The sequence below is a fragment of the Euprymna scolopes genome, chromosome 2, assembly GCF_053919585.1.
Source record: "Euprymna scolopes isolate OS-2025 chromosome 2, ASM5391958v1, whole genome shotgun sequence".
NCBI classification, from domain to species: domain Eukaryota; kingdom Metazoa; phylum Mollusca; class Cephalopoda; order Sepiida; family Sepiolidae; genus Euprymna; species Euprymna scolopes.
In genome coordinates, this window is record NC_136483.1 from 71,522,148 (window position 1) to 71,549,967 (window position 27,820).

Sequence of the window (27,820 nt, forward strand, 5' to 3'; positions counted from 1 at the left end):
CTGCAGTGCTGCACTGCTGCTGCACTTCGATCCCAGACAACTTGCTTATGTTAGTTGCTGTTTTGCAGACAAAATGATCTAACATGTAAACATTGAAATGATGACTGTATTCGTATTGAAATAAAATTAAATTCACCAAAAATAACCGTGTCCTTGCCATTTCAGATATTGTGGAGAATATGTATAAAAACGATTTTAAATGAAAGATAAACAAATAAACAGTGAGGTAACTTAATTTGTAACGGATTTGTTAATTAACGAAACAAGTTAACTATGTAATTAGATTTAGTTAACAATATTTGAATTATTTACTTAAAACTAAATTGACTTTTCTGCGATTCTTGTATGCATTTGTGAATAACATGCATTTTCTGCGTGCTTAGAAATAAGTCTGCAGTTATCACTCTTATTAAATAAATAAATGAAAATTGGGACCTTATTCTGGATAATTGCCTCAAAGTATTTAAGTTGTTGAAATAGTCTAGAGCAGGGATTTCCAAATTATGGCCCGCAAGCCAGATACGGCCCCACAAAGTATGCAGATGTTTTATGGAAAATGTAAAAATATTTATTAAAATTTTTTAAAATAGATATGTGTGAAAATAGTATGATTCCTTTGTTTGTTTGTTTTTTTTTTTTTTTTTTTCAGAAAATGATTAAAATAATGAGGTTTTGGAACCAGTTTCACTAAAAAAAAACAAAAAAAAAAAACAAAGTTAATGAGCAAAGAAGTATAAAACACGCCTGGGTCATTTTTCTTTTTTCTTTTTTTTTTTTTTTAAATTTGCTTGCATAGATCTAAAAAGTCGGTAATAAGCCCTTCCCCTTACCGTTCGAAAACTTTGAAGACCCCTGCTGCTAGTCTTTAGAGAAATGTCTTTTTTCTCTCTGTTATAATTGCCTAATTTTTAAATATTGATTTACTGCCCGATCAGCAATTGAAGTGATTAAGAAAAAAAATAAATAAGTAAAAGTATATAAAATAAAATACATAAACACACATGTTATTATTTTTATTATTACGTTGCTTTTTCAACAATTGTATTTGATGTTGAATTCCTGCAATTGCATATCGCTGTGAATTCAGCGACCAATATTAAGTGCGTGTTAGAGTTATCTCCCTTCGATGTCAAAGTCGGGCATTTTAAAATGGCGAATTTCAAGGTCTTTTCGTTTATTTCTACTTTAACAAAACCTTTAACGTGCTCCTTTGTTCGGTAAGTTGATGTGATTTTTTTTTTATTGAATAATATCATTAAAATTATTGTTGTTTTTTTTTTCTGTGTTCATTATTATACCATGTAATCTTAATTAATAATACTATTTTATCATAATGGCTAACACGCTAAAATCGGAATTAAACCTTTTTTTGTGCTTAGACTTTTATATTTGTCCCTCAAACTTTTAGATGGAAAAGGCGTTTCAGATAAATAAAAAGTTCAATATTTTCTAAGTTTCCAAACAATCATATCAGGGCAATTATTTCTAAGCCGAAGAATAGATCATTAATATATATATATATATATGGTAAGTCAAAGTTTGGACATTTATTGCTATAGACAACAAACCAAAAACGTGGTAACGAAACAAATATACAATAAATAAATGTTATCAAATTGTACCTATTTACAATGCATCCCCACAGGGCAGAGTTAGACACCAGGGTCGTTTTTTAACGTGGAGAAAAGGTACAAAAATAAAAATTGTCTCAGTCGTGAAGGATTTCTACTCCACTGAAAGAGAACGAGAAATGGAAGTGCCGCATCTGAAGAACAAATACTACACTTTGATTTTGTAGTTAATCCTTAAAATCATGTTGTTGTTTTTTGGGTTTTTTTTCGCATACTTAGATGTAATTACTTCGGTTTCCGTAATAACGTAGGCGAAATAATTAATAATGTAATCGAGCAGTTTTTTTTTTTTTTTTTTTTTTTTTTTTGTTCTTTTTTCTTAGAATAGCCAACAAAACGAAAAAGGGATGAAAAAATAAATACATAACAAATAAATGTTACTCTTCTACCTACCTGGATAAGTTGGGGTGGGGGTGGGGGTAAATATAGACAGCAACCCGAAATTTGTTATATATTTGTTTGGTTTTAGTTTTACCACTTTTTCGGTTTGTTGTTTATGCTAAAAAAATCCTCATATATTTACTTTTTTATATTATTGTATTTTCACCCCAAATAAGGCACAATGTCACTTTGATGTAGGGGGCTGGGCTACTACCTGTGGCATAATTTTCAGAGATACTATATAGGGAATTGAGCAGTAAGAGGTTTGTTTACATTACACTTGAATTTCTGCATGTCAGTACAGTCCGAGAAGCAGAAACCTGGAAGGGAATTCCAAAGTCTAGCAGTTCTAGGGAAGAAGCTATTAGAATAGAGACTTTCTTACATCTAGGGATTTCTACTGTGTAGGGGTGGGATTTTGCTGCTTGTCAGGAGTATTTACATTGAAGAAGGACAAGAGCTTGTCGTTCATCAGAGCACCTACCATTAAAATACTTGTAAAACAGGCAGAGGAATGCAGCATTTCGTCAACAGGACAACGGTTGAAGCCTAGCTGACAGTGAGGAACCTATTAGGTTGGCGACTCTCTTTTGGATCCTATCTAAAAGAGAGGGACTAGTTACAGATGCACCAGCCCAAATGTGGCAACACCACTCCATACATGGGCAAAGGCTGGCCTTGTAGAGGTACAGGATATTCTAACTTTCTTGCACACTATAGACAGCCTTGGCATTGCCCTTAATGTATTTGTTCCAACTCATGTTCCCCATGAACGTTAAGCCAAGGAGTTTGCACAAAGTACTTTCAGGTAATGTATCATTAGCCATGGCTATTAGTTGTTGAGCAGGTTTCTTGTAATTATTAAAGGTATTCTTGGCAGCATCAAATGAGGCCATGAGGCCATCCATTTTTGTCCCCATTCTACTACAGATAGGAGGTCTTCCTCTAGGATTTCCGCTATTGCCTTGGATACATGTTCATTTGTTTTCTCCTTATGCTTGTTATAGAGCATGGTGTCATCAACAAATACACCCGTCTCCAAGACAATTTTATCAGGGAGGTCATTTATGAATATCAGAAATAATAAAGGTCCAAGGATCGACCCCTGAGGTATACTCACATTTATATCATATTGTTTTGATGTACAACAATCAAAGATAACCTGGATTCTTATTTAAGAAGGATTTAATTATGTTAAATATTCGTCCAGTAATACCATAGGGTCTGATTTTCATGTCATTGTGTCATATCCTGTCAAAGGCTTTAGCATATATCTAGGGTTATTGTCCTAGCTTCCTCTGCTTTATCCAGTGCATTGTATGTATGTTCAGAGATTATAGTTAGGATACTTGCAGTAGAACGGACTTGCCTAAACTCGTACTGTTTGTCGGGCAGAAGTCTAGCAGCTGTAAGATGGTGAACTAGAGCTTGATTAATTATGGACTCAAATGTTTTAGCAAAAAGAGGAAGGAGGCTAATTGGGTGATAATTTAATGGGTCAGTTCTTTCGGCAGAATTCTTGTAAACCGGTACAATAGAAGCAGTTTTCCAGTAGTCAGGAAAGTATGATTCATTAAGGCATTTGTTGAAAAGTTTTGAGAGAACTGGAGCTGGGATTAGATCAGGTTCACATGCTTTTGAGATGTGTAGTTTTTTTTATAATATCATGTACATGAGAAGGGGTGATTTTCAGATCATCTAGTGTGGTTTCTGTCTGGGAGGGAGTGGTTTGCTGGGTCCAAAGTAGAGTTGGAGGCTTACTGACAGGCAAGCAGAATTAGCCTTCTTGGTTGCCATGCAAACAACTTCAAGATTGTTGGATAGTGGGGAAATTGTTGATTGCCCAATATTTACTATACTGTAATAGATTTTCTAGAAGTCACAAGTTCCTAATTTCTGCACCTCAATGCATTTTCTGGTGGTTTCGGTATATTTTTTATTGGCTGTGGCTATTTCTTTCTTATAGTTACTTCTAGTTTCCATAAACTTTTGCCTATTTTTGTACTGGATTTATGTTGGATATATTTGCAGTATGCATGTTGCCTTTAAGCAATGGCAGCTGCACAAGTAAAAGTTAACACGCGTGAACATATGCTTTAATTGCTGCTTTAAATTATTCAGTAGTTTCATTTGTGCACTGTTCAGCAGGAAAAGAAAATGTGTTTCCCCGTGGAGGATCTCTGATGACATCCTAGTAAGCTTTTGAAACAAAGTAGTGTCGAGTTAGAACAAAAAAGAATGTATCAACCATCAATAATCGTTATAAAATCGAAAATTAAACAAAATATGGTACAAAATTACTTTTTCACACGATTGTTGACATTTATTGGATGTCTTTCTACCAGTACTTTGTTTAATTTTCAATTTTGTTGAGTGAATATCAAGGCTCGATATGGCTGTAATGAGACCGCCATTTATTTTCATTCTAACTCAACAGATTGGACAATACTCCTGTGTTGCAGCTGGTCGAGAGGTGTGAAGGTGCCAATTAACCATACCATTAACAAAGTAGAAACAAAAGCAAAAAGATAATGGTAATAGCAAAAAAGAATGATGGACACTGATATTTGTTTCAAGATGATATTGTGTTTTATTTATCAAGAAACGAAATGGTAAATTTGTAGGTAATGGAGATTATATATTCAGGATCAGTCCGAGTGAGACGGGATCAGTCACTGGAAACAGGTAGCTGGACATTAAATGGACTCTAGAACAAGTAGCCGACATCATCAGGCACTGGAACAGGTAGCCAGAAGTCAACAGGCTCTGAAATCTGGTAGCTGTAGGAGGCGCTGAAAGCTACAGAAAGCGCTGGAGGTTGAGGGAAGCTGCAGGAGCACTGGAGTGAACCAGATTAGAGGGTAGTTTTACAAGGCTGGTAGTAGTAGTGTGCATGCAGGTAGTTTGTGTTAGTTAGCACTGAAAAGAGCTGTTTAACTATCGCTGCTGAAATCCTTCGGCTGCTGAGTTCAGTCAACTTGACTGGGAGCATCAAAGTTGCATTTTGAGAGGCTTTCTACTCCCTAGCTGAGTTGGAAAAATTGTGCAGAGGAAGCGTTCTCTTTATGAAAAGAGCATTGAAGTTACAGGAACGCTATCGATAACGAAACAAATAACTAAAATTAATTCGCAACAGAACCTCTCACAATCAAAAATGTTTTAGATCTATATTGATTGTGCTTATATTAATTTTGACTCGAAATCGAAAGTCTATTGTTTTTGTTTATTTGTTAAAAGTCAAGTTTTATGTGTGTTCCCTCAATTATGATAGACAAAATGGAAGTCATTAAGCATGCATTGCCAGGGCGACTTCGAACATTGTCTGTGATGTGTCTGTTTTTGTCAACAAGAGTAAATATTGTTTGTTTTTTAAGTGGGAGTGGTGATCTGACACAAGTATTTCAAAATAAATAACCATTTTAAAATAAACCGAAACACAAAAAACTTATCTAGGTAGATAAAAGAGTAACTTATTTTGCCTTTGGTAACGTTTATTTGTTGTATATTTATTTTTTTACCCCAATTTTGTTTTGTTGGCTATTGTAAAACTGTTCATGTAATCATATTAATACTGAGAAGTTTGAATTGAACAACAAAACAAAATACTTTGCCATTTTTTTTTTATATAAAATTTAAACCAAATTTTGGCAAACTAGACATAAAACTAAAGTTAACGTTGGGAGTTATAGTCAAGATTTTCTGCTCTTTTTGACTTACAGTTTCTGCCTCACAGACGGGATGCTGGTGACAAGCAAGATATAGTACCTTTTGATTAATGATTATCTTTCTCTGAAAAAGGTTGGAGGATTACATCAACTGTAACATTGTGAAAATAACACCCATGATGAGAACAGTAGTGCAAATAATCCAAATAATCAATCCTTCCTCATCTCAGAAACCTAATTTTATTTTACATCAAAATTGAAAATGATTTAAAGATTGTTTTTGAAACACTTTCTCTGTAGTGAAAAATATATTTTAATTATTATTTCATTTACTCAGCTTATGACTTATTTAATACGTAGCTTAACAACCAGTAAAAATATGCAACTGCAGAGGCGGGATATATATATATATATATATATATATATATATATATGTTTCATAAGATGTACTGATAACATAATGAATATAAATGGCTTTGTAACATTGTACATGTTTATACATGCGTTAAAATGTAGAGACTCAGAATCCAACGTTGTAGCAGAGTTGCAAGAAACAGAAGACAAGTAATAACTTGACTCACTTTTTTTCCATTGAAACAACAACATCTATTTCCGAGTACTTTCCTCATATAAAATGTGATCATTATCCTTCTCTCTGATCTCTGTCCTCTCGAACGTGATCATCAGTCTGTGCACACATTCTTTTTATAGTCTTTTTTTTTTCTTTACCATAACTTTGCACACATTTCGGAATTTACATACAGCCACCATACGTGCATCTGCACTTTGTTGAAGCTTTTATTTCACTAACGGTTAATGTACTCCACTTCAAAAGAAGTTATTATCGGTATATATTGTTGGTGGGGCTATTAATCAAGAATCAGAAAAATCTGATGTTTTGGGGGCATCAGAATCAGAAAAATTTTCCGATGCCAAAAAAAAAGAAGAAACGATTCTTCTAATTGATTAAGTAACACCTGGTTTAGTATTAGCCCTGATCTGACTATGCCAGCTTCCTCTGAAGGAGAAAGTTTACAGGGAATATCAAATTCACAATTGGTCCCCAGCTGCATGTATATCCCGATCATGGAGAGATGGCATGTAGCATTCCCAAATGGCCACCCAGCTGGTACCAGCCAGGCCCCACGCTGCTTAACTTTGGTGATCTAACAAGAATCAGTGCATCAACATGATTATGCTGCACACCCTCATATAGCAAAGGTTTTTTCAAGAGTGACAAAAAGTTGCAAAAGTAGCACAGACGAGGAAAATTGTTTTCAAAAATAGTTTTCATTTGTACAATGTTTTCAACTTCTCAGTCTTAAAAAAGCCTTCATGACATGAGCTCAAAACACTATGCTATTTTGAGTTATTCAGTCTTTTTTTTTTTTATTTTTCATTTTTCTTTCATACCTATGCAATTCATTCAATATTTTTTATATAAATTTAAGAAAAATGTTTTATCTTAAAATAATCAAGAAATCACTCCTCAACGAAACAACTTTATTTGTTTAGTAATGAAGAATTTTTTGGGTTTTATTCTATTTTGTTTTTTCTATTTTTAGTCCAAATTTAGTGCCACACAGAGGTTCAATGTGGAGTCCCCGTTATTTGAATCCAACGATTTCCAAAGAAGAATTATCGCAAGAACTGGATGAAACAGACGCAAGAAAATACCAACCAATCAAAGCAGCTAAAAATAATCAGACTACATCTATATTTTATGATCCTATAATTGCGTAAGTTAACTCTTTATCGTTAGAAATATTTTTGTTCTTGTCCAGAATTCCCCTCATATAGAAAAAAAAATTAAAGAAAAATCTGTGTGACGTACATGAAATGAAAATATATTCCAAAAATCATATAAATTGATTAGTTTTATTTTTATTTTTAAAAAAATCATGTTTGAGTGATTAATGGGAATTTGTGCACATTACAACATAAATCTTGCAAATTTGAATTTTTTGTTTTAGATTGTTTTTAAAATGGTGGACAAGGCAGACGCTCCTCTGTTACTGATAAAATTTAATTTTCTTATTTAAAAATAAAATTACTTGATCGATTTACACGATTTTTTAATATGATAATTTTTTTTTCCATCATGGGTAAGTATATCATACAGGCTTCTTTACTTTTTTTTGTTTTAATAAAGTGAAAATTCTGGACAAGAAGAATCAAATCTTTTTCTAAAATGAAATTGTCAAGCTAAAATCGTCATTAATCATTTTATTTGGGTTTCATTAATAATTGTACATCTACCGACCATTGAGGCTCTTTGTTTAATTGATTAGTTCTGTTTGAATGCAAACATGGGTGTTGCATCGATGCTCAGCTCATACTCTGTAGCTAATTCCCTGAATCTGCTAATTTGATGCTGTAGCAACATTTTAGGTATTGCATTTGTACATACTTTTTCTTTCCAGACAATACATCCTAAATCCAGAAATGTTCATGTAATTAAATAATAAATTGTTAACTATTTTATACTTTCAACTAACAATTTTTGTGGTTAAATTCATCATACTCCTGTCCAAGCTAACAACTTCAAATTCACCCCAGCTCTCAAAAACAGGTCTTTTATTCAAACCAGCAGCATTTCATTCAGATCAAGATCAAAGTGTAGTATCTGTTCTTCAGATGCTGCACTTCAATCTCTTGTTCTCTGTCAGTGGAGGAGAAATCCTTCACGACTGAGACAATTTTTATTTTTGTTCCTTTTCTCCACATTAAAAAACAGCCCTGGTGTCTCACTCGGTCCCGTGGGGAGGCATTGTAAATAGGAACAATAACTCTCTGTCTGCATAAATCTAAACGCAAACTTCCATGAACAAATTTTATTTCTTAGAACTGCACACTTGTGGAGCTCTGTACCATGGGTTTGCTTTCCAGCTCGCTATAACATGGTAAGCAAGAAATCTTATTACTTCATGAGACCCACCAGTTATTTTTAATTCTTTTTTGCCTCGGCTAGAACCTACATGCTGCACAAGATCAAAGGTTTGTACCAATTTTTTACTATAATTATTTGCTTACGAGTGACACCCAGGCAATTCGTATGCCAAGCTTACTCTTACAAACAATCACAGCCAGCATACATCTTAAAACATTCCAGTTGGTCATTACTGTGTTTTCCAAGTTCTTCACAAATACAGCTGCAATATAATCAGCTGCACATGCAGAAGATGTTCTGGTATAAAAATGTATCGAACTCAGGTAGGAACTTACTTTTCATGTCTTCATTGAAATATGCTGTGTTCACTCGAGCAGTAAGTTGAACTCCAGCAACTTTCAGTTTACAACTTTTGATTTTAACATTAATGGACAGTGCAACACAATGACAGATGGTGTAATGCTGACTTGACGTACTGCCGAAATGATAACAAACAACACAGCTGTTAACAACTAAAAGTAGTTGGAAAAATTATAATTGGCCACACAAAGGCAATTTGAAAATGCTTAATTGAATAATCCGATCAAGATTATCTCCTTTTCTTTAAAAACGGTGACGGGCCTTGACTCACACGTGCAGCCTATGTTTTTTTTTTTCTGCATTGTTTCCTCTAATTTTAATCTGTTGTTCACTTTCATTTCTTACATCGGAAGATCCCAGGTTGTCAGAAAAAGATCTAGAAGACTTGCAAATTATCAACTGTCAATAACTTCTCTTTCTTTCTTTCTTTCTTATCAGTGCCTAACGCTAAACAAAAATTTCATGAGCAAAGTTTCTTTCCTAGAATTTTCTGGCTGTAGAAAACAATACCACAGGGCTGCTTCTCTATGCATAACATGGCTGTTTTCAAATCTAATGTAAATAAGTTCTTGTTGAGCCATCCTTTTAAATAATAAAACCTTATCTAAGTTCCACCATTATTGATCATCAAGGTGTGGTCTCAGAGTCTATTTGACACTCATTAACTCTTATACTTGAGTGTTTTTTAAGCCTTGATAAGTGGTGATTTCCCCAGTAAAAAATTTTTTTTGAACTTTGGGTTGAATGGCAGGGTTATGGTTTGGTGAATTTGTGTAAGGTTTCTTGACAACTTAGTTTTGACTTTCTACTATTGAAGCTATTAGGGTGAACTCTACATTGCAACTACCTATGATGATATTGACATGCTGAATGAATCTTGGGTTGGGTAAATAGATGATTGAGGATAAACCGAGAAATATCGGGCCAAAGATGACTTAAAGTATTTAGTTATCTTTGGTCCAAGAGGATGTACACAAGATCAGTTGTGAATTAACCGAAGGGTTTTCTGTGGAACAAACTGGATTTGAATCTGGCACATCAAAGTTTGTAGTTCATGTTGTTAACCATTTAGCCATGGTTACCCCAAAAATAAGAAGACTTGGAGTAACTAAGTCAAAGATGACCTCAAACAATGATACAACAAAATCAGCATAACTGGTAAAACAGAGTTTGTGCAGACCTAAAACGTCCTTGAATTTTGACTTTTGCCTTGAAAAGGCCTTATTTCTATCATTACTTTGAAAAATCCTTGAAAATATGGAAAATCTCTTGAAAATTGTATTCTTTATGTCCAGTAAAAATTTGGCGAAATATTAAAAATAAAATCGAAATACATACTATTAAATTATTTTTGAAGTATTAATAAAAATACCATTAAAATATTTTTTAAATATTGAAAATAAAATTGAAATACATTGTTCTGAAATTATATACAAAAGTTATCACAAAATTACCTTAGGTAGTTTCATGATAAAGATTCAAATCTCCATCTATTTTTGTTTTCATTTATAATTTAATATCGAGGGACAAGGGGGAGTAGTGGTGGCTACCATAAATAACACCGCCCCCGCCTCTCTAAAAAATACTTTCCTTGCACAGATGGAATTCTCCAATGGCGAATCCCCCCCGTCCTCCCCCTCCCTTGAAAAACTTTAAAAAGTCCTTGAAAATGGACATTGAAGATCTGTACGAACACTGTAAAATGTTATGCAGAAAATCATTTTGCTACATCATGGCAACCCATATTTGATGTGGAAAAGAAACGTTAAATAATGAAGAAGTCGGTAAGTCTGCTTCATCTCTACAAACTACAGATGTTGTCCACATGACATTAATGTTTCAGAATGCCATTTATTGGATGAGAATCTTGGCCAGAATTTTTCTTATATAAAAAAATAAAAATTAAGAAAAATCTGTATTATGTACGTACCCATAACAGAACAAAAATATCATATTCCAAAAATCATGTAAATTGATCAAGTAGTTTTATTTTTTAAATAAAAAAAGTAAAATTTTATAAGTAACAGAACAGCAGTTGCCCTGTCTACATTTTGAATGCTATCTTAAAAAAACACAAAAAGCAAAGGGAGATAACTCAATAATTAAAACTAATTTAGGTTGTAATGCATACAAATTCCCATTAATCGCTTAAAAATGATTTTTTTTTTTTTTTTTTTAAATAAAACTACTTGATCAATTTATGTGATTTTTTTTTTCATCACAGGTGTATACACCATATACATTTTTCTTTATTTAAAAAAATCTTCGGCAATATTTGTCATTTGTTTGGTAGACATATTTATAAATCATAAAGTAGAGCCTAATTGAATCCACACAAATCTGGGGATCCTAACATGTAGACTGAAAGCCTATGTTTTTCCCTCGTCCTGGATTGAGATGTACATAGGAAAGAGCATGTTGCCTTGGGCCATGTTTATTAGGTTCTTCCCCGTTATTGTAGCGAATTTTGAAAATTAAGATATTGAATTTCAAGTGAAACCAATGGTATCAACTGAATTGTCATGCCACAGTAATGAACACATTAAAAAAATTACAAAAAACAGTAAGGTAGAAAATTAATTATTAATGAAAATAGTTTTTGAAGACAATTAGCAAAAATTAAGTTTTGCAAAAAAAAAAAAAAAAAACGGAGAATTCAAAGTGTAACAAAAGGGAGGTAAATATTTTCTGAAAACTGAAAATTTTTCGTCAATTTAGCAAAACTTAATTTTAGCTAAATTTCTTTGAAAACCCTTTTTTATTATTAATTAATTTTCTACTTTATTGTTTTTCATAATTTTTGGACATTTTCATTAGTGCAACATGACAGTTCAGTAGATACCATTGGTTTTACTTGAAATTCAATATTTCAATTTTTGGATTTTGCTAAAATAATGAAGAACCATTTAACTTCCAATTTATAAGATATGAATTCTAGAAAATAAGAATTTTGTTGAATTCACTAAAGAACATTTCGCTGTTCAAAAAATGGGATCAATTAGACTTAAGGCATCCCAGAATAAGCAAATGTCAAAAAGAACATATTTGGATTGACATTGAATTCTTTTACTTCCAGTTGAACAACAATGCACTCACCCTTGGCAGATTTTTTGTTTCATAAACTTTGTAAAAATTAAATTTCTTTATAATTATCCTTCAGTATCAACCCAAATGTTCTTTTTGCTGTTTGCGTATTTTGGGGGTGTCTGAAGTCTAATTAACCCCTCTCTTTTCTAATTGGGCATAGACCAAACAGATGAACAGAAAAGTGAAAGAAGACAGAAGTTATTAGACTTTTTGAAGATACTGATGCTTACATTCAAATTACTGCTAACCCAATATCCGATAGATAGAAGAAATTCATGATAATATTGAAGAATCATAAAAGTGTAATCTATAAAGTACAGTTGTCTGTATGCATGTTTTCTATATCCAGCTAAAACTTCAAAATACACAACAAACCGCTACAAAGTTGGTACTTGTTTTAATCAGCATAATCCTGGAAAAATATTTAAAATTAAAAACAAAATTTTGGGAGTCAAATGACCATTTTTATCATTGAATGTTATTAAGAACTAAACATGACTTTTAATGTTATCATGTAATGAGTCAGCATTCTTTCAAATTGAAAGACACTAACTCCGGATTTAATTTATTATTTCTTAACTATTTCCATTTCTCTACAAAGGTGGAGGGAAAGAGAAACTTAGTTTTAATAGTGCTCTGGAAGCATCCTTAATTTTACTTATCACTTTCAGTAGCACTCTAACCATGTAAAATTCACTCTAACCATGTAAAATTATGAAAAATAAGCAAATGGAATTTCGATAAAAAATTAAATGAATTTACTATTCTAAATCCACAACATTTGTGTCAAGCTGATGGTTGATTACCTCCTTTTTTTCTAATATAAAGACAACACACTGGTTTGTCGTTCAGAGTTTGTGGACTCTGAACAGTAAATTAATTTTATTTTTATTAAAATTCTACCAGTCAATTGTCAGTAATTTTCTATCTGTTTTGTTTTCTAGGAGATATAATTGTCTTTATTTAATTTTTTAAAGATTTTATTTGTATTTTATGCTATTAATCTAATAAGATTTATTGATTTTCTTTTTTAGTTTTCATTAATCAATACTGATGATATCTGCCCAGTTCATCTATGATTTAAATAGAATCTATCACTTACAGGCTATATATTTTCAAAGCTTTTAGTTGATTATGACAGACCATTGATAGACAGACCATAATATGGGTAAGTGATTGATAATAATTACAGTTTGAATTCTATAAGACTAGCAGAGCTATCCAACAGTTCCCAGGACAAGAGTGTTACATAACTTCTATCCCTCTCTCTCTCTCTCTTTCTCTCTCCATCATTTTCACCCTTCTTTTTCCATCCCCTCTTTCTTCTTCACCCATTCCCATTCCTCTCTCTGGACATACATACAATTTGAGTTGATGCAAAGGAAATAACTCTGAAAAAAATCAGTTACTTCTTTGTACATGATAACATTAAAAGATGTGTGTACATTTTGATAACATTAATAATTAATCTTTTTTATTTTTTTATTTGAGACATTATACTACTGAGGTTACACTTACACTTACACTTGGGTTACGTAGTAAAAAAAAAAAAACTTTGTAGGTGTTTGTTGTATATTTTTCAAGTTTTAGCTGAACATGCAAACAGACATTTGTCCTTTATATAATAGATAAAAGCCTGTCATTTGAATGCAGATTTCAACGTTAAGAGACTCTTATTAGATGTTTCTTACTGTATATAAATAGTATTGGTTTTTTCATACTAAAATGCTATGGCTGGTGGGAGCCTTGTTCTTTGTCAGTCTAAGATATGGTCCTGTGCAGTTTTAGGGGTCTGCCTGCCTAAGGCCTTACATTCTGGCTCTTTGAGAAGAGTTTAGATGATTAGTAATCACCTGAGACACTCCTACTAAGAAATGTTGACCGAGTTGCTCAGGCAATTTTTATTTAGTCAGGGTGCTTTTCCTCTAGAGTGCTGGCTTTTCAAATCTCACTTCCCTGACCTTGCCTCTAAAACTCTTGGGAGGGAGATAAATACAATAAATAGTAAACCAGTTTTTGATTATGAATCAAGATGTTTTGATTGACCTCAAACAATTTATCATTTATTTCAGGAAATTTACAAACATGGTTATGAAAGACGGCAAAAAACAAGTAGCAGTTACAATTATTGATAAGGTAAGAAATATTTAATTTCTTCAGTGGTAGAAGCTATTTTGTACGACATCATTCCAGTAAGTAGTTGGCTGGATTTTCAAAGTTAGACTTAAAAATTATTATGCAAAAGAATAATAAAAAAAAATTTTTTTAATATTTTAAATAAAAAATTCTTAGCAATTTCGCATGTATTTAACAATTTAAAAATTTGAAAGCGTTTTACGTCCAATAATTTTATAAATAAAGATTTAAAAAAACCTTAGTTATAGTTTTTAAATAATTTGGTTCTTATTCATAATTTAATGACTGAACGATACCATGATATTTACATTTAATTTTAAAAATGCAATTTTTTCGAATAAAAAAGAATACACACTTTGGTTAAAACAAAGAATAATAAATTTTTAAAAATAGCAGAGTTAAAAAAAATTAAAAGTACAAATATTTCCGGACAGTTCTTTGGTAAAAGTTTTATAGATTGATTTAAAATAAGTATCGCAAGCAGTTTAATTTGCAAAAATATGTAAATTCAGTAAAGTTATTGGAGTTATTTCAATAAACTTTAGATGTAAACAAAATTTAATTTTTTTCTTCATAAATAAACAATTCTTTCTCTCATAGTATTTTCCCCCAGTTATGTTTAGGTGACAGGTGATTATTTTTTTTAATGTCAATTTGATGTAGGCGCTACTGTGCTAGAGGTGGAAAAATCTGAGGGAGATAACTCCTATTGACTAAAAACAAAAAGGATATTTTACAATAAATAATTTGGGTCGCTAAACCGTTAGTACCTGAAATTGTTGAAACAATTTACGAAAATGGGACACGTTAATCAACAAACTTTAACAAAAACGAATACACAATTTTTTTTAATGATAATAACAAAAATGAATACAAATTAAAAATATTAATACATGAATAATACACCTGAACAATTATAATCAGTTAATCAATCGAAAAATGAAACAAATGGGAAACAAGTTAATTAACAAACTAAAAATAAAACAATGTTTAGTAATAAACTAATTTTAAAAAGATTATATCACATATTGATCCCTTATTGTCAGAGTTATGCAAGGGAATACTTCTCCCTTTTTCTGCCAAAGGAAGTCCATGGGATGAAGGTGGAACATCTCTGTCTTGGTCCCCAACAATTTCCGGACATGTCTTTTGGCATAATACCAAAAACCTTTATTTTAAAATAAGAATTTGTTTTTTTTATTTTAGTTAATCATAATTATTAATCAAAATATGTAAGTTGCAACGTTAATTATTCTTTAATAATTTAAAACAGAAATTTCAATGGTAATAAATATTTTAACGTATCTTTATCTTACCTTCAATGGTATGCGTCGGTATACTGTCATCATCAGGGTTGATGAAATTGGTCTCATGGATGACTGTGGCATATTCGTATGCGCCATTTTCATATTCATTTAAGCCTTCATAGGCAGCTTAATCATCTGATATTATGCGTGTCTTTGGTAAAATCCATGATCGAATTACTGGGAATAATGTTTCCCTATTTCTCCAATCTACTTAGTTAAGTTACATTTATTGGAGTGTCTCTCCACTGCCCCAAAGACCAGATACTGTCTCTTAATCTATCTCTGTTATATTTCCTCTTGTAAAAGTATGATTCGTCTATTTCTACTTCATGGGAGTATTGTCTATATCTACACCACCAAGCAACATTGGCTTGTTTAAAATGTCCTGTTCACATATTTCTCTAATGAATTATTTCCAATCTACGACAGCGTGTGATCCAACGCCAACTTTTTAATATCATAATGCTTCATTTCCATGCTTCAACAAAAAACTATCAGAATTATCTGCCTTATTTGCAAATGACATTTTTCGAAAAAAGATCCTTTCCGTACGCTATTTCTCGACTAACAGCCATGACATAACCATTCCTATCTGTCTGTGCATTTTATTTTGGTTAAAATCCTATATACTTAACAGGCTGAACACATCATAGAATTCCCTATTAATCCAAGGGAAGCTGCAAAGTACAACTCATCATCAGTAATATTTGGCAAAATTGAAATAAATGCCCAATTTAAATCTTTAATTTCCAGTAGAGTTAAGACATGGTCTACAAAACGCTTTTTACAAAACCAAGGACGTCTTAAGTTTGCCATGTTAGCCATCCTTATGAAACCTTAATAATGATTAGTTATGTAGGTGATAGTGACAAAGTAAAAAATTCAATTAACCAATTAAAGTTGTTGATCGTTCGAATAACCAACAATGAACAAGTTGTTTTTGATTAGCCAATGGCACATGTTTACTTACTTAAAAAACAAACTTTTTTTTCATAAAGATTTTTTAAAATATAATAAATAATTTTATTTACAAGAAAATATGGAAATGTGTTTAAATAAAATAAAAAAATTCAATTAGCCAATTAGAAAGTTGTTGATCTTTCAAATAGCCAACAATGAACAATTTGTTTCCAATTTGCCAATGAAAGAAAATATGTAAAATTGAAAAACAATAGATTTTATTATCATTTTTATGTGGAAATGTACTGAATTAGAATTGTTTGATTTTTACTTTGTTCTAAAAATGAAACAATGTTAAATAATAAAATAATGAAACTTATTAATCAATCAATAGTAAAGAAACTGGTTCAGCAATTTCTTGGACTAATTTCTTTTAACACTTTTTTTATTTTAATTAAGTACATTTACATATAAAAATGAGAATAAATACTATTGTTTTTACATATCCGAAAATTGCATAATTCTTGCGGTAAGGGATCAATATATGATTTTTAAAAAAAAATGATTTAATTAACATTGTTTTATTTTTAGTTTGTTAATTAACTTGTTTCCCACTTGTTTCATTTTTCGATTGATTAACTGATTATAATTGTTCAGGTGTATTATTCATGTATTAATATTTTTAATTTGTATTCATTTTTGTTATTGTTAAAAAAAATTGTGTATTCGTTTTTGTTTAAGTTTATTAATTAACGTGTTTCATTTTCGTAAACTGTTTTGACAATTTCCAGTACTAACGGTTTATCATCCCAATTTATTTATTGCAAAATATCCTTTTTGTTTTTAGTCAATAGGGATTATCTACCTCTTGCACAGTAGCGCCATGATGTGCACAATGTTGTATGTCTCTATGCATATAAGATAGTTATGTCTTAAAGAAAAAGACCCACTTGTTAACATATTGGACTTAATATGAGTTTTAAGTTTTTCACAAAGAGTTCCAGTTAAAAACTTTGGTGGATAAAATTTTTATTGTATTATCAAATTGTGTTTCCATCTGTTTTTACATAGTTCAAATCTGAAGATGTTTTTTTATTGGTTTACTATCAAAAATCTAGCTTGATCACTACAAATCATATTAGGAAGATTCAATGTATTAGATTTCGAATTAATCTTATATGAACAAAGTTGTACTTTCATGTAATTTTTATACATTTTTTTTGAGGGGGTAATAGAATTTTACTTAATGATTAGGTTGGCTTGATCTAATAATTATGGCTTCCATTATGATTAATTTTCATTTGACACAAGATGACACAGTATTTATAAGGATTTTTCACTTTTGTAGTTATACACTGTGAAAATAGGCTTCTTTACCAAAAGATAATTTTTCTAATTTTCAACAAACTTTGAACACTTATAATTTGGTGTCTAATTGTGCTAGCAAAATAAAATTACTATCATTGTTTGTAACGATCTATGTGTACACATTAAACAATTTTAGATATAATAAACATAATACTTTGATTTTTGAATACAGGGTGATTGGAAAGCTAATTCCCTATTCTTAGAAATTGTTACATAATTCTTACAAGAAATTAATACGAAAAGGAGAGCTAGAGTTGGGGAGGAGGTATTTAGTTCTCTCCCACTGCAAAAACTGTAACATCAGGGTCAGAAATTGGGATTGAGAAATCTGTGCCCCTAACCTACAGACGGTGCCTGGGTAGTTCCAGGTAAGGGTGCCTCAGGTGATTAGCAATAAACTAACCCCTTCTTAAAGAGAGATGGCAAAGCCTGGGAGGATAGACCTCCTATAACTGCATAGAACTTTATTTCCACCACAAAATCAACAGGAATCAGATCATTACAGGAATGGTCTAATCTCTGTTGATTTTGGGAGCCAAGGATAAAACCTGTGAGAGTTAGAGCTATGAGGTTTCCCCTCTAGTTTTTCAGTTAGTCCTCACGTTCCACCAGCACTGATTTTGACAATGTTTCTGAGCCGACTGTTGTTTTGAGTTGATGATATATAGATTTTAAATTCGCTCATAATATTCATAACTACTCATCTGTCAATCTATCAATCTTATTAACCCTAATCTTCAAATGATAAGTGTTGATTTATTAGTAAAAAAAAAAAATTCCTTGTGAAATCAGTTGATGCGGTTCCCAGGCATTTCAAAAATCTAGTTTCGACTGCTGGCATCCATATAGAATTCTAAATAAAACCCTATGCTATACACTTTCTTATATTCATTTCTTGTAAGAATTTTATTTCAGTAATAAATTATAAGCATTTAATAATAGGCGATTACTTTACAATCACCTTGTATTAAATTAACAGTTGGATTTTCAAAGTTAGACATAAATAGCAATGCATTTAGCAAATCGATGTTTTATTTTGACCAGCCAGTGTTTTAGCTTTGATAAGTGTTGACTCATGAGTAAAAAAGAAAAACAGGTTCTTTGTGAAATCAGTTGATGCAGTTCCCAGGCGCCTTGAAAATGTATGTAGAATCTGTAGAAATGCACTTTAACTAATTTCAATAATAATTCATCTTATTTGTATTGGAAGCACCTGGTCTTATATTTTTCTATCTTTTCTTTTTGTTACTTGATGTAAATAGAAGTTGAAAGTGATGATTAGGTAATCTGTTAAGTAATATCAACATTTTGCATCTTTCAGATGTTGACCAACATTAAAATAGCTCAGATTTTAAAATACCATTCAGTTCCTGATGTTGAGAAAATTGAGATTGAATTAAATCCTCTGACAATTTTTCATGAAGCCCTCGAAAATGTTAAGCCGGTCTTAACACTGACAAAAGTCTATAAAGGAGGTGTGCGGTACAATGTAAGTATTTCTTGCAATACTTGTAATCGTTGTGAGATTAATATTTTTTTTTAAATAAAAAATATTAGAAATTTAAGAAAACCAAAAAAGATATATTTTTCTTTTTTAATTAATTATTTACTTTACAGATAAATATGAAAACTTTCAACTATATAAAGTCCTTTCAAGCAATTTTTTTTTTTAGCAGAGATATGAAATATAAAATGTTCTTAAGAATGAAAGTCTGTTGAGGTGTAGATTGCCGATGGTCTGAATGGTTTAACTGTCTTTCCGTGTGCTATATGTGGCTTATGTGACATGATAAATGAAAAAATATTGGCACTTTTCAGATAGTGTTTGAAATTTAACATTAGAAATTTAAGAAAGCCCCAAATTTTTAATATCTCAAATTCCAAAAGATATCTGAAAAGTGCCAATATTATTTACTTGAAAATATTATACTGTCAAATATTTGGAATGTTTTGAATTTTGTAAAATTAGTATAGCTTACAGTAATAATGTCTCCTTTTCCATAACTATCATGATATATCAAAAATATATCATCTGTCATTACATTTAAGCTTAAATATTATAAAGGTATCATTTTTTTTTTCTAGATCATTCATCTTTAATTCAGTTGAATAAAACAATAAAATTATAATAAATTATATTTTGGGATAATAACATTAGATATTAAGATATCTTATCATATTTGGTTTAACATTTGTTTTCATGCTGGAATGTGTTGGACAGCTTTAAGAAATTAACTATTAAAGTAACCTATCTCTGACTAGGTTTTTATTTATCCCTCTTTCCCTCAAATCCATTTTTATCACTTCCTCCCTTTTTTCCTTTGCCTTCCCATGTGAACTGGACCTGCCACCTCAACTGTTCTGCATCTATTGACTCAAAAACTCTCAACCTTCATTCAGTGTTACCATATTATCGAAGTCTCCTCTTCTGCACACACGTCTGTGTGCTGTCTAGATTTAATCTTCTTCTGAGGTCATCACTATAAGCCTGTGTTTAAGACTCGCATTATCACACCCATCGTATTATTTTCATGCCATTTCTCTTCATGCAACGCATGCTCTCAACCCTCACTGACCATATTTCACTCTATTATAGACTTTTCTGTTGGTTGACAGTTTTGCCACCAGATATACTTTCTCCACGTCTGAGTTTTCATCCATCATCATGCAATTCCTACACATGAACTGGCTATCCTTTTGCAACCTTTCAGTAATTTCAATAATTTTAGTACACTGCTTGTGGAGCCAATGCTTACAAATACCACAAAAGATTGAATTGCACCCGACTACCTTTTCACAAACTGATCAGAGGAACTTTCCTCTTTTGGGAACTACAAGCACTGATCATCACTTTGGTCTAACATTCAATTTCAGACTTTTTAACAAGTAGGAGACTTGGAAGAATGCTTTTGAAAGTAAAGGCCTAAAAGTGAATCTTATTAAGATCAATGTGGCAATTAGTAGTTGTACCTACTGGCATAGCCCAGGATTCATTAATGCCATTTCAGTTATAAAGAATAATTATTACAAATATTATGTATATCATAAAGAAATTTAAAAAAAAAAGTGATTGGATGTAAGGGAGATAATTCATATCTTTGCTTTTAAGTGTAAATTAAAATTATCTCCCTTAATGTATAAAGGGTGAAACCTTTTGCGATGTTTTGTCTGGGAATGATTTGTATGGGAGTCATTTTGTTCAGATTAAATGTAACAATTTTTAAATGTGGATGAAATGTATGCATAGTTTTGCAGAACACACTTTAGGAACTGCTGTAAGTGATAAGTATTAAAGATTTGTCAAAAAAAAAAAAACTTGATTAATTTGCTATGGAAACTGTATAAACAGGGAAAAAATTGAGATCACTTTATTAATGTAATTAACTGTATCCATCTAGCATCCCCCAGAATCGACTGAAATCATTTTTATTTTTTATTTGTTTTCACATTTTTAAATTTAAGAAAGTCAATTCCTATTTTATTTTACAATTCAAAATGAATTTTTATCAGTAGATGATTATTTTAAAATGTTTTATATTAGCAATCATCTGGTCATGCTAATTAATTTTAATTGTAAATTGTAGCTAAGTATGTTAATCTATAGTGAATAATATAGCACAACAAAAGCAAATAATAATTGGCTAGTCAGAAGCAAATTGTAAGTTGTCCACTTATTGGACCAACTTAAGTTTTGTATATATATATTTTTTTTCTCTTGTGTCTTTTTTTTCTTTTCTTTTTCTCTCAGTATATGTGCCTCTCTGTAGTCAACTTGAATTCCTCCTCTCCTTCCCCCTTCAAGCTTTATTTCTATACTTCTTAACAATCTTTCTCGATTAAATTATTCCTACTCTTTTCGTCTCCATTTTTTCTTTTTCTTTTTATTTTTGTGCATATTTTTTTATAAATAAAAACAATGGTTGTAAGTTTCTGCATTGAATAAGTCAGATGGTAACCTTACTGCCCCCCTCATTTTAAAAGGGCCATTTTTGGGTTGAAATAAATTTGAGATTGGGCTAGGGCTGTGTTGTATTTTTTCTTTTAAACATTGTGTGTGTGTGTGTGTGTGTGTGTGTGTGTGTGTGTGTGTGTGTGTGTGTGTGGGTGTGTATATATATAAAAAGAAGAATACCATCTCATAACTAGTAAAAATTAATTCTTTCAACAAAAACAGTTTTACACCACTTTGTGTTCCTTATGAAGATTAAAATCAAGGTATAAGAGTTAGTATTATATACCTTGATTTTACCATCTTGGTTACCATCTGACTTATATGAAAATCATATAACGGTTTTTGATCAAAATTGGAATAAGGTTTCTAGATATAAATCTAGAAACCTTATTCCAATTTTGATCAAAAACCGTTATATGATTTTCATTCTAAAAAAATATTTAAAATTTAAAGCTTAAGCTTAAGAAGTCTTAGGAAGAAACTGGAATTAAGGGAATCTTGCTTAATTAATGTCTAATGACTAGGGATGAAATTCAGTACAAATCTGAATATATGAGTTATCAAATGAGAAATTGTGCTCCTATTATGCCCCCTAAAACCCCTTTCATAAAATGCTTCAAAGAAACTGAAATTTGAGAAATATTTATAAATTTATATCTAATACCTATTCTTCAAATTTTACAAAACTCTGTGATATCTGAATTTTCACTAAGGGCTTCTATACCCCTTTTTACCCTCTTTTCATGAAACTAAAGCTAAATATAGCCTACATTACTCATCCTTACAACTAGCAGCTATTTTCCAAAATTCATGCACCAAACATTGATGTTATTATTTTTTTGTCCTTTCCCATCGCAAAACTCAACCATGTTCTGCAAAGTCAAAAGCAAAAACGGCAATTTTCTTCTACAAAACAACTAAACCAAACGATGTCAATAATTATTTGAAGATATAAAGAACTTGAGGCATAAAAACTTTTTCAAAAATAACTAGATTTGGCATTAAATAATCCGAAAAGAAGAAAACAGTAAATCCTTCAGAATTATGAAATTAAAGAAAAATATCCCAAAAGGACGGTTCTACACAAATGAATTTTGTTTTTCTTTTCAGGTTCCCATTGCTTGTAGTCCGGCAACACAGAACTTCTTAGCTATGAAATGGATTATTCATAGTTGCAGAGATAAAGAGCGTAAAAAAGTGCCATCGTTTGAAAAATTAGCTGATGAAATCTTAGCAGCATATAAAAATGAAGTAAGATTTTTTTTGTTTTGTTTTTTTTTGGGTTTTTTTCAGTCCAGAACCCCCCCCCCCTCAAAAAATTAAGAAAATCTGTATGATGTATGTATCCATCACGGAAAGAAAATATTGTACACCCAAAATCACATAAATTGATCAAGTAGTTTTATTTTTACAAAAAAATGATTTTTTTAAGCAGATTTAAGTTTTTACAAACCTCCCCTTCCATGTTAAGGATGATTTTCTAAAATCTTGATTGGAGTTATCTCCCTTGTTTCTTGAGAGTTTTATTTATCCATAAACTTTGATTTTCTTAATTAAAAATAAAACTATTTGATCAATTTAAGTAATTTTGGGGAAAAGCAATATTTTCTTTCCATCACAGATATATACATCATACACATTTTTCATATGGGGCGAAACTCTGGACAAGCAGCATTTTATTATTTTTTTGGTTGTGCCACATAATATACTTTTATCTTCAAATTTGCTGATACATGCCATAACTAGCCCATTGTACACAGACATTATGCAGAGCTTTTTCTTCCACTTCATTTACCATTTTCCATACCGCATGATTATTTTCTAATGTAGATCAGATCGTATTTGTAGATCTATCTTCCTTTATACATATGACTCTTGTTATTTTTGAAAGGTGCTTGTAAGATCGTTTTTAGAGTTTTTGAGAATTCAAATTGATTACTTGCAGTCAGATTATTACTCTTCAGTTTGGTGAGCTGCTTTAAGACATCTCTCTTTTCTGAAACTGCAGTTCTTTGCTATTTTCTTTTCAACTGCAATAGGATATGTTTTCTTGTGGCGTCTTCGTGACTGATAATAAGTTGCTCAAATTTGTCATTTGGAGAGGTTGCCATTTTTTGAAATATACCGAATCTGCTTCTCAGTGTGATAGCATATTGAAATCTATCTTTCCTGGCCCTTTCTATCTTTATTTCAGGCCCTTTCTATCTTTATTTCTGGTCCTTTCTATCTTTATTTCTGGTCCTTTCTATCTTTATTTCTGGCTCTTTCTATCTTTATTTCTGGCTCTTTCTATCTTTATTTCTGGCCCTTTCTATCTTTATTTCTGGCTACCCAATTACTTAACTGGGTATAGCACAAACTACATCCAGTAGTGAGTTCCCAATTTAAGAGCTTTAAGGAGTGTGGACTTACTTCTTACTTATAACTACTCCAGCATCTACTCTGACCTACACTGGTCTCATTGTAGCAATCATAAATGCTAACATTTATTTTCTGTCTCGGCAAGATGCCCCTTAGTTCAACGAAAAACAATCAGCTTCTAGACATATTATTTTTATCTGTCCTCTGAAGGACTACTTTATATCCTTCAGGAATCGCAAACAACAGCCAAAGATGTTCCCTAGCACTATCCAAAAATAACGTTGATCTCTTTTCTCCTAGCCAGCCAAATCAAACTTCTTCTTTGGAAGAAATACAACTCGAAGATAAGCATCAGCTGACTTTCTAACTTTATTACTTTCCTCATTTGAACACTGTTCAATTTTCTTCAACCTACACCCAACAGTGGAAGCATTTTAAATATATACCTTTCATAGTTGTTTATAAAAAGGATTTGTTTTCCTTTCCTGTGACGACTATTTTTATGGTTACAAATAATATTATAGGATTTGGTCTTAACTTTTATACCATCATTCTCATCTATGGTTTAAATAGAAACCATTTTTTGCGGAATATATGCCTTATCATCATCCTCGTCCATCTCTATTTTATCATCTTATTTCACCTTCGTCAGAGATCTGACATTTTCTGACAGCCTGCAATCTCAGTTTCCAATTTTGGCAGTCTTGGTGATTGATTCTTGTTAATAGTTTACATCCAAGTTTTCTTGCCATTTAACTTTCCTCCTGCTTTCCACCTCAAGATCTTTGCATTTTCTTCTTTAACACTTGCTCCTCTCAACATGGCCAAATCAATGTAGCTGAATGATCATCAGGACTTCATCAACCTTTGATATAATCAGCCTTGCTGACAGGCTCTCAAAACTGATATTCTGAGTTTGATCAACATAGCTGACTGATTGTTGAGAGTTCATTCTTACTAAAATTAATTTACAAACCAATTGTCTACAATATTGGTATAGCTCCAATGCTAGTTGATATGGCATATAACTCAGAAACCAACCAATCCATTAAATAGATGCATTTGCTGCACAACCGAAAATACTTTTCTTGCTATACAAAAGAACTGGCTATATATATATATATATATATATATATATATATATATATATATATATATATATGCAAAAGATAGTGAGGCATTGACTTTTTGGCTAGGAGAAAAATGTTGTGTCTATTTTGGTACTACGCTTCATCTTCTCTGTCCTCAATTAGTGCAAGAGAAATCCTTTCAGACTGAGGCAATTTTAATTTCAATCCAAAGTGCCTCACTTTTTTTTCTTTTTTTTTTAGAGGAGCTGGGGGCTGGATTTTATCCAAATCAAAAGCCTACTTTGCGTCTAACTCTGCCCTCGTGGGGCTGCAATTAAATCGAGACTCAGTGGGAGTTGTTTGTCAGCAAAGATTAACATTTCTTAATGAAATGAAACTCTTTGCAATTTTTAATTATTCAAAGTAGATAAAGAATATTTAAAGTCGGTGAAACAATTTGCCATGATGATGATTTATGTGCTCCGTGGTTCACACATGCAGCTGTTCAATGGGTAAGCTGTTAAGCTACAAATGCAAACAATGGGAAAAACTTCTGAAAAATAACTCTGAACTTTTAACATTATCTAGCAAAAATACAAAATCTTTTCTCTTCGACAGTACAATGCTTCTACATTTCAAATATCATAACTCTGGTAGGATATCTCTTGGTTCGACTTTGCATATAAGCTAGCAAAAAAATTATCTGCCATCCAACACCTATTGATCTAGCTGTAAGTATTCTCACTTTAATATAAATCTATTATTAATAGTTTTCATTTTAACTACCTCCCTTAAAAATCAATAAACATAATATGCTAAAAAAAAAAAGGTTTTGGTAATTTATCCTGTGTATTTTTTTTTAAATTTCGTTTTTGTTAAATCACTTTAATTAATTACTGTTAATATCAGCAAAACTATTGCATATATATAAGAAAATAGGATAATAAAATTACATATGAATAATACCAAACATTAATTTATTATAAACTTCAAATAATAATTGTGTATATATTTAGGTCTTTGCTTTCTACTGTATTAGGTTGACAAGAAAGTTCTTGGAGTTTTTAACTTTTAAATTCAGATGAACATATCTCGGCTCAAACAAAAATTTATGGATCAGAATCAACACACTTTGTCAATGTAAAACAAGTGTATTTATGCCAGAAATGTAGAAATCTTGCTTTTAGAGGGCGATGAAGTTGCTGAAGGCATTATTGATATTGCTTAGGTTTTTGAAGCATTTCTCATGCAAAAAGTTGTCAAAATGGTTGAGAGGTAGTAGTCAGTAGGTGAGAGGTTTGGAGAGTATGGTGGATGAGGTAGAATTTTGTAGCCTAATTTGTTCAACTTCTGCTGTTGGTTTAGCAACGTTCGGTCAGGCATTGTCATGGAGGAGAATTGGGCCTTTTCTGTTGACTAATACTGGGTGTTGTCAAAGTTTCTAATGTATTTCATCCGTTTGTTGACAGTATTTTCCGCCATAATCATTTCGCCTACATTCAAAAAACTGCAATGGATGAGACCGGTTGCAAACCACCAAACAGTCAGCATAACCTTCTTTTGGTGCAACTCTGGCTTCGGGAAGTGTTGCGGAGCTTTGTCAGCGTCTAACCACTGAGCTGAACATCGCCAATTGTTGTAAAGAACTCATTTTTCATCACAAGTCACAACCTGGCTGAGAAACGGTCCGTTCTTGTTGCATAAAAGAAGGGAATATGATGCTTCATAACAGCGTTTCTTTTGGTTGTCGTTCAATTCATGAAGCACCCATTTTTTGAGTTTTTTTGTCTTTTTAATCTTTCAAGTGGTTGCTTTTTTTCCATCTTGTATTCAACGTTCTGTAAAGAAGACATAATTGTTTTAAAACGATTGTAATTTAAACGATTATAATAGAGCTAAAAACCCGCTTTAAAATGATATATAAAGTAAAGGTATTATAACGAAAACCTTTTTGAAAATACATCATTGGAAATCAAAATTAAAAATTCTGCAAGAACCTTCTTGTCAGCCTAATACAATGTTTCAAAAGATTGTTGTATGGTTGATTTAAATAAGTGTAATATAGGTGCGATACATAAAAAAATTTATTGAATTTTTCATTTAGAAAAATATTATAAAATGTTTTTGTTTTTCCATTTTCAATGTTAAATAAAAATATGCCATTTTGGACATTTTTTTTAATACAAACTAGAATGAGTTTTCAATGCAAATCTACAATCTTTTATTTTTATTTTGCCTAAATGTTCTTAAATGACATAAGAAGTCATTTCAGGGTCATGCCAAAAATCAAAAAATGGACAATTCATTGGGCATAGTTATCTTTTTTTATTTTGTAAATCACTTAAGTTCTTACTAAAGCATAACTTTCTAAAGTATTAAAAAAAATTGTTTCATTGTACTTTTGTAAGATATTAAAAGAAAGAAATTTAAATCGTTATAAAGACAAATATTTTTATTTGTGTTTCATATAGTTTCTTGGAAATTAATTTGGAATATTTTTTTAATATTTTTTAGGGACGCAGTATTCGCAAGAAGCAAGATTTACACAGACAATGTGAAGCAAATAAAGCCTTCGCACATTTTCGATGGTAATCGAAACATTTTGTAAAGGGTTATGAACTTTTCTTTTGTAGATATTTTCATATGATCGTAAAACAATAAAATTTTTTGATAAAGTTAAAATTTTGTTTAATGTCTGGACAAACCTTTTGT

The 27,820-nt window shown here is 31.3% G+C and overlaps 1 protein-coding gene across 1 annotated transcript; it reads left to right on the forward strand.

Annotated features, from left to right (window-relative positions):
- Nucleotides 1-1,059: 1,059 nt before the first annotated feature.
- LOC145292171 (small ribosomal subunit protein uS7m-like) lies at nt 1,060-27,790 on the forward strand. Its single transcript, XM_080138433.1, has 6 exons — nt 1,060-1,217; nt 7,243-7,416; nt 14,087-14,150; nt 19,047-19,214; nt 22,788-22,928; nt 27,623-27,790. Exons 1-6 carry the CDS (start codon nt 1,150-1,152, stop codon nt 27,698-27,700), a joined length of 693 nt encoding a protein of 230 aa, XP_079994559.1. The 5' UTR covers nt 1,060-1,149; the 3' UTR covers nt 27,701-27,790.
- The last annotated feature ends 30 nt before the right edge of the window (nt 27,791-27,820 follow it).

Coding starts and splice junctions, on each gene's coding strand:
- LOC145292171 (XM_080138433.1), top strand. CDS start 1,150: ATGGCGAATTTCAAGGTCTTTTCGTTTATTTCTACTTTAACAAAACCT. Junction 7,417..14,086: donor TTTTATGATCCTATAATTGC/GTAAGTTAACTC, acceptor CATTTATTTCAG/GAAATTTACAAACATGGTTA. Junction 14,151..19,046: donor CAGTTACAATTATTGATAAG/GTAAGAAATATT, acceptor TGCATCTTTCAG/ATGTTGACCAACATTAAAAT.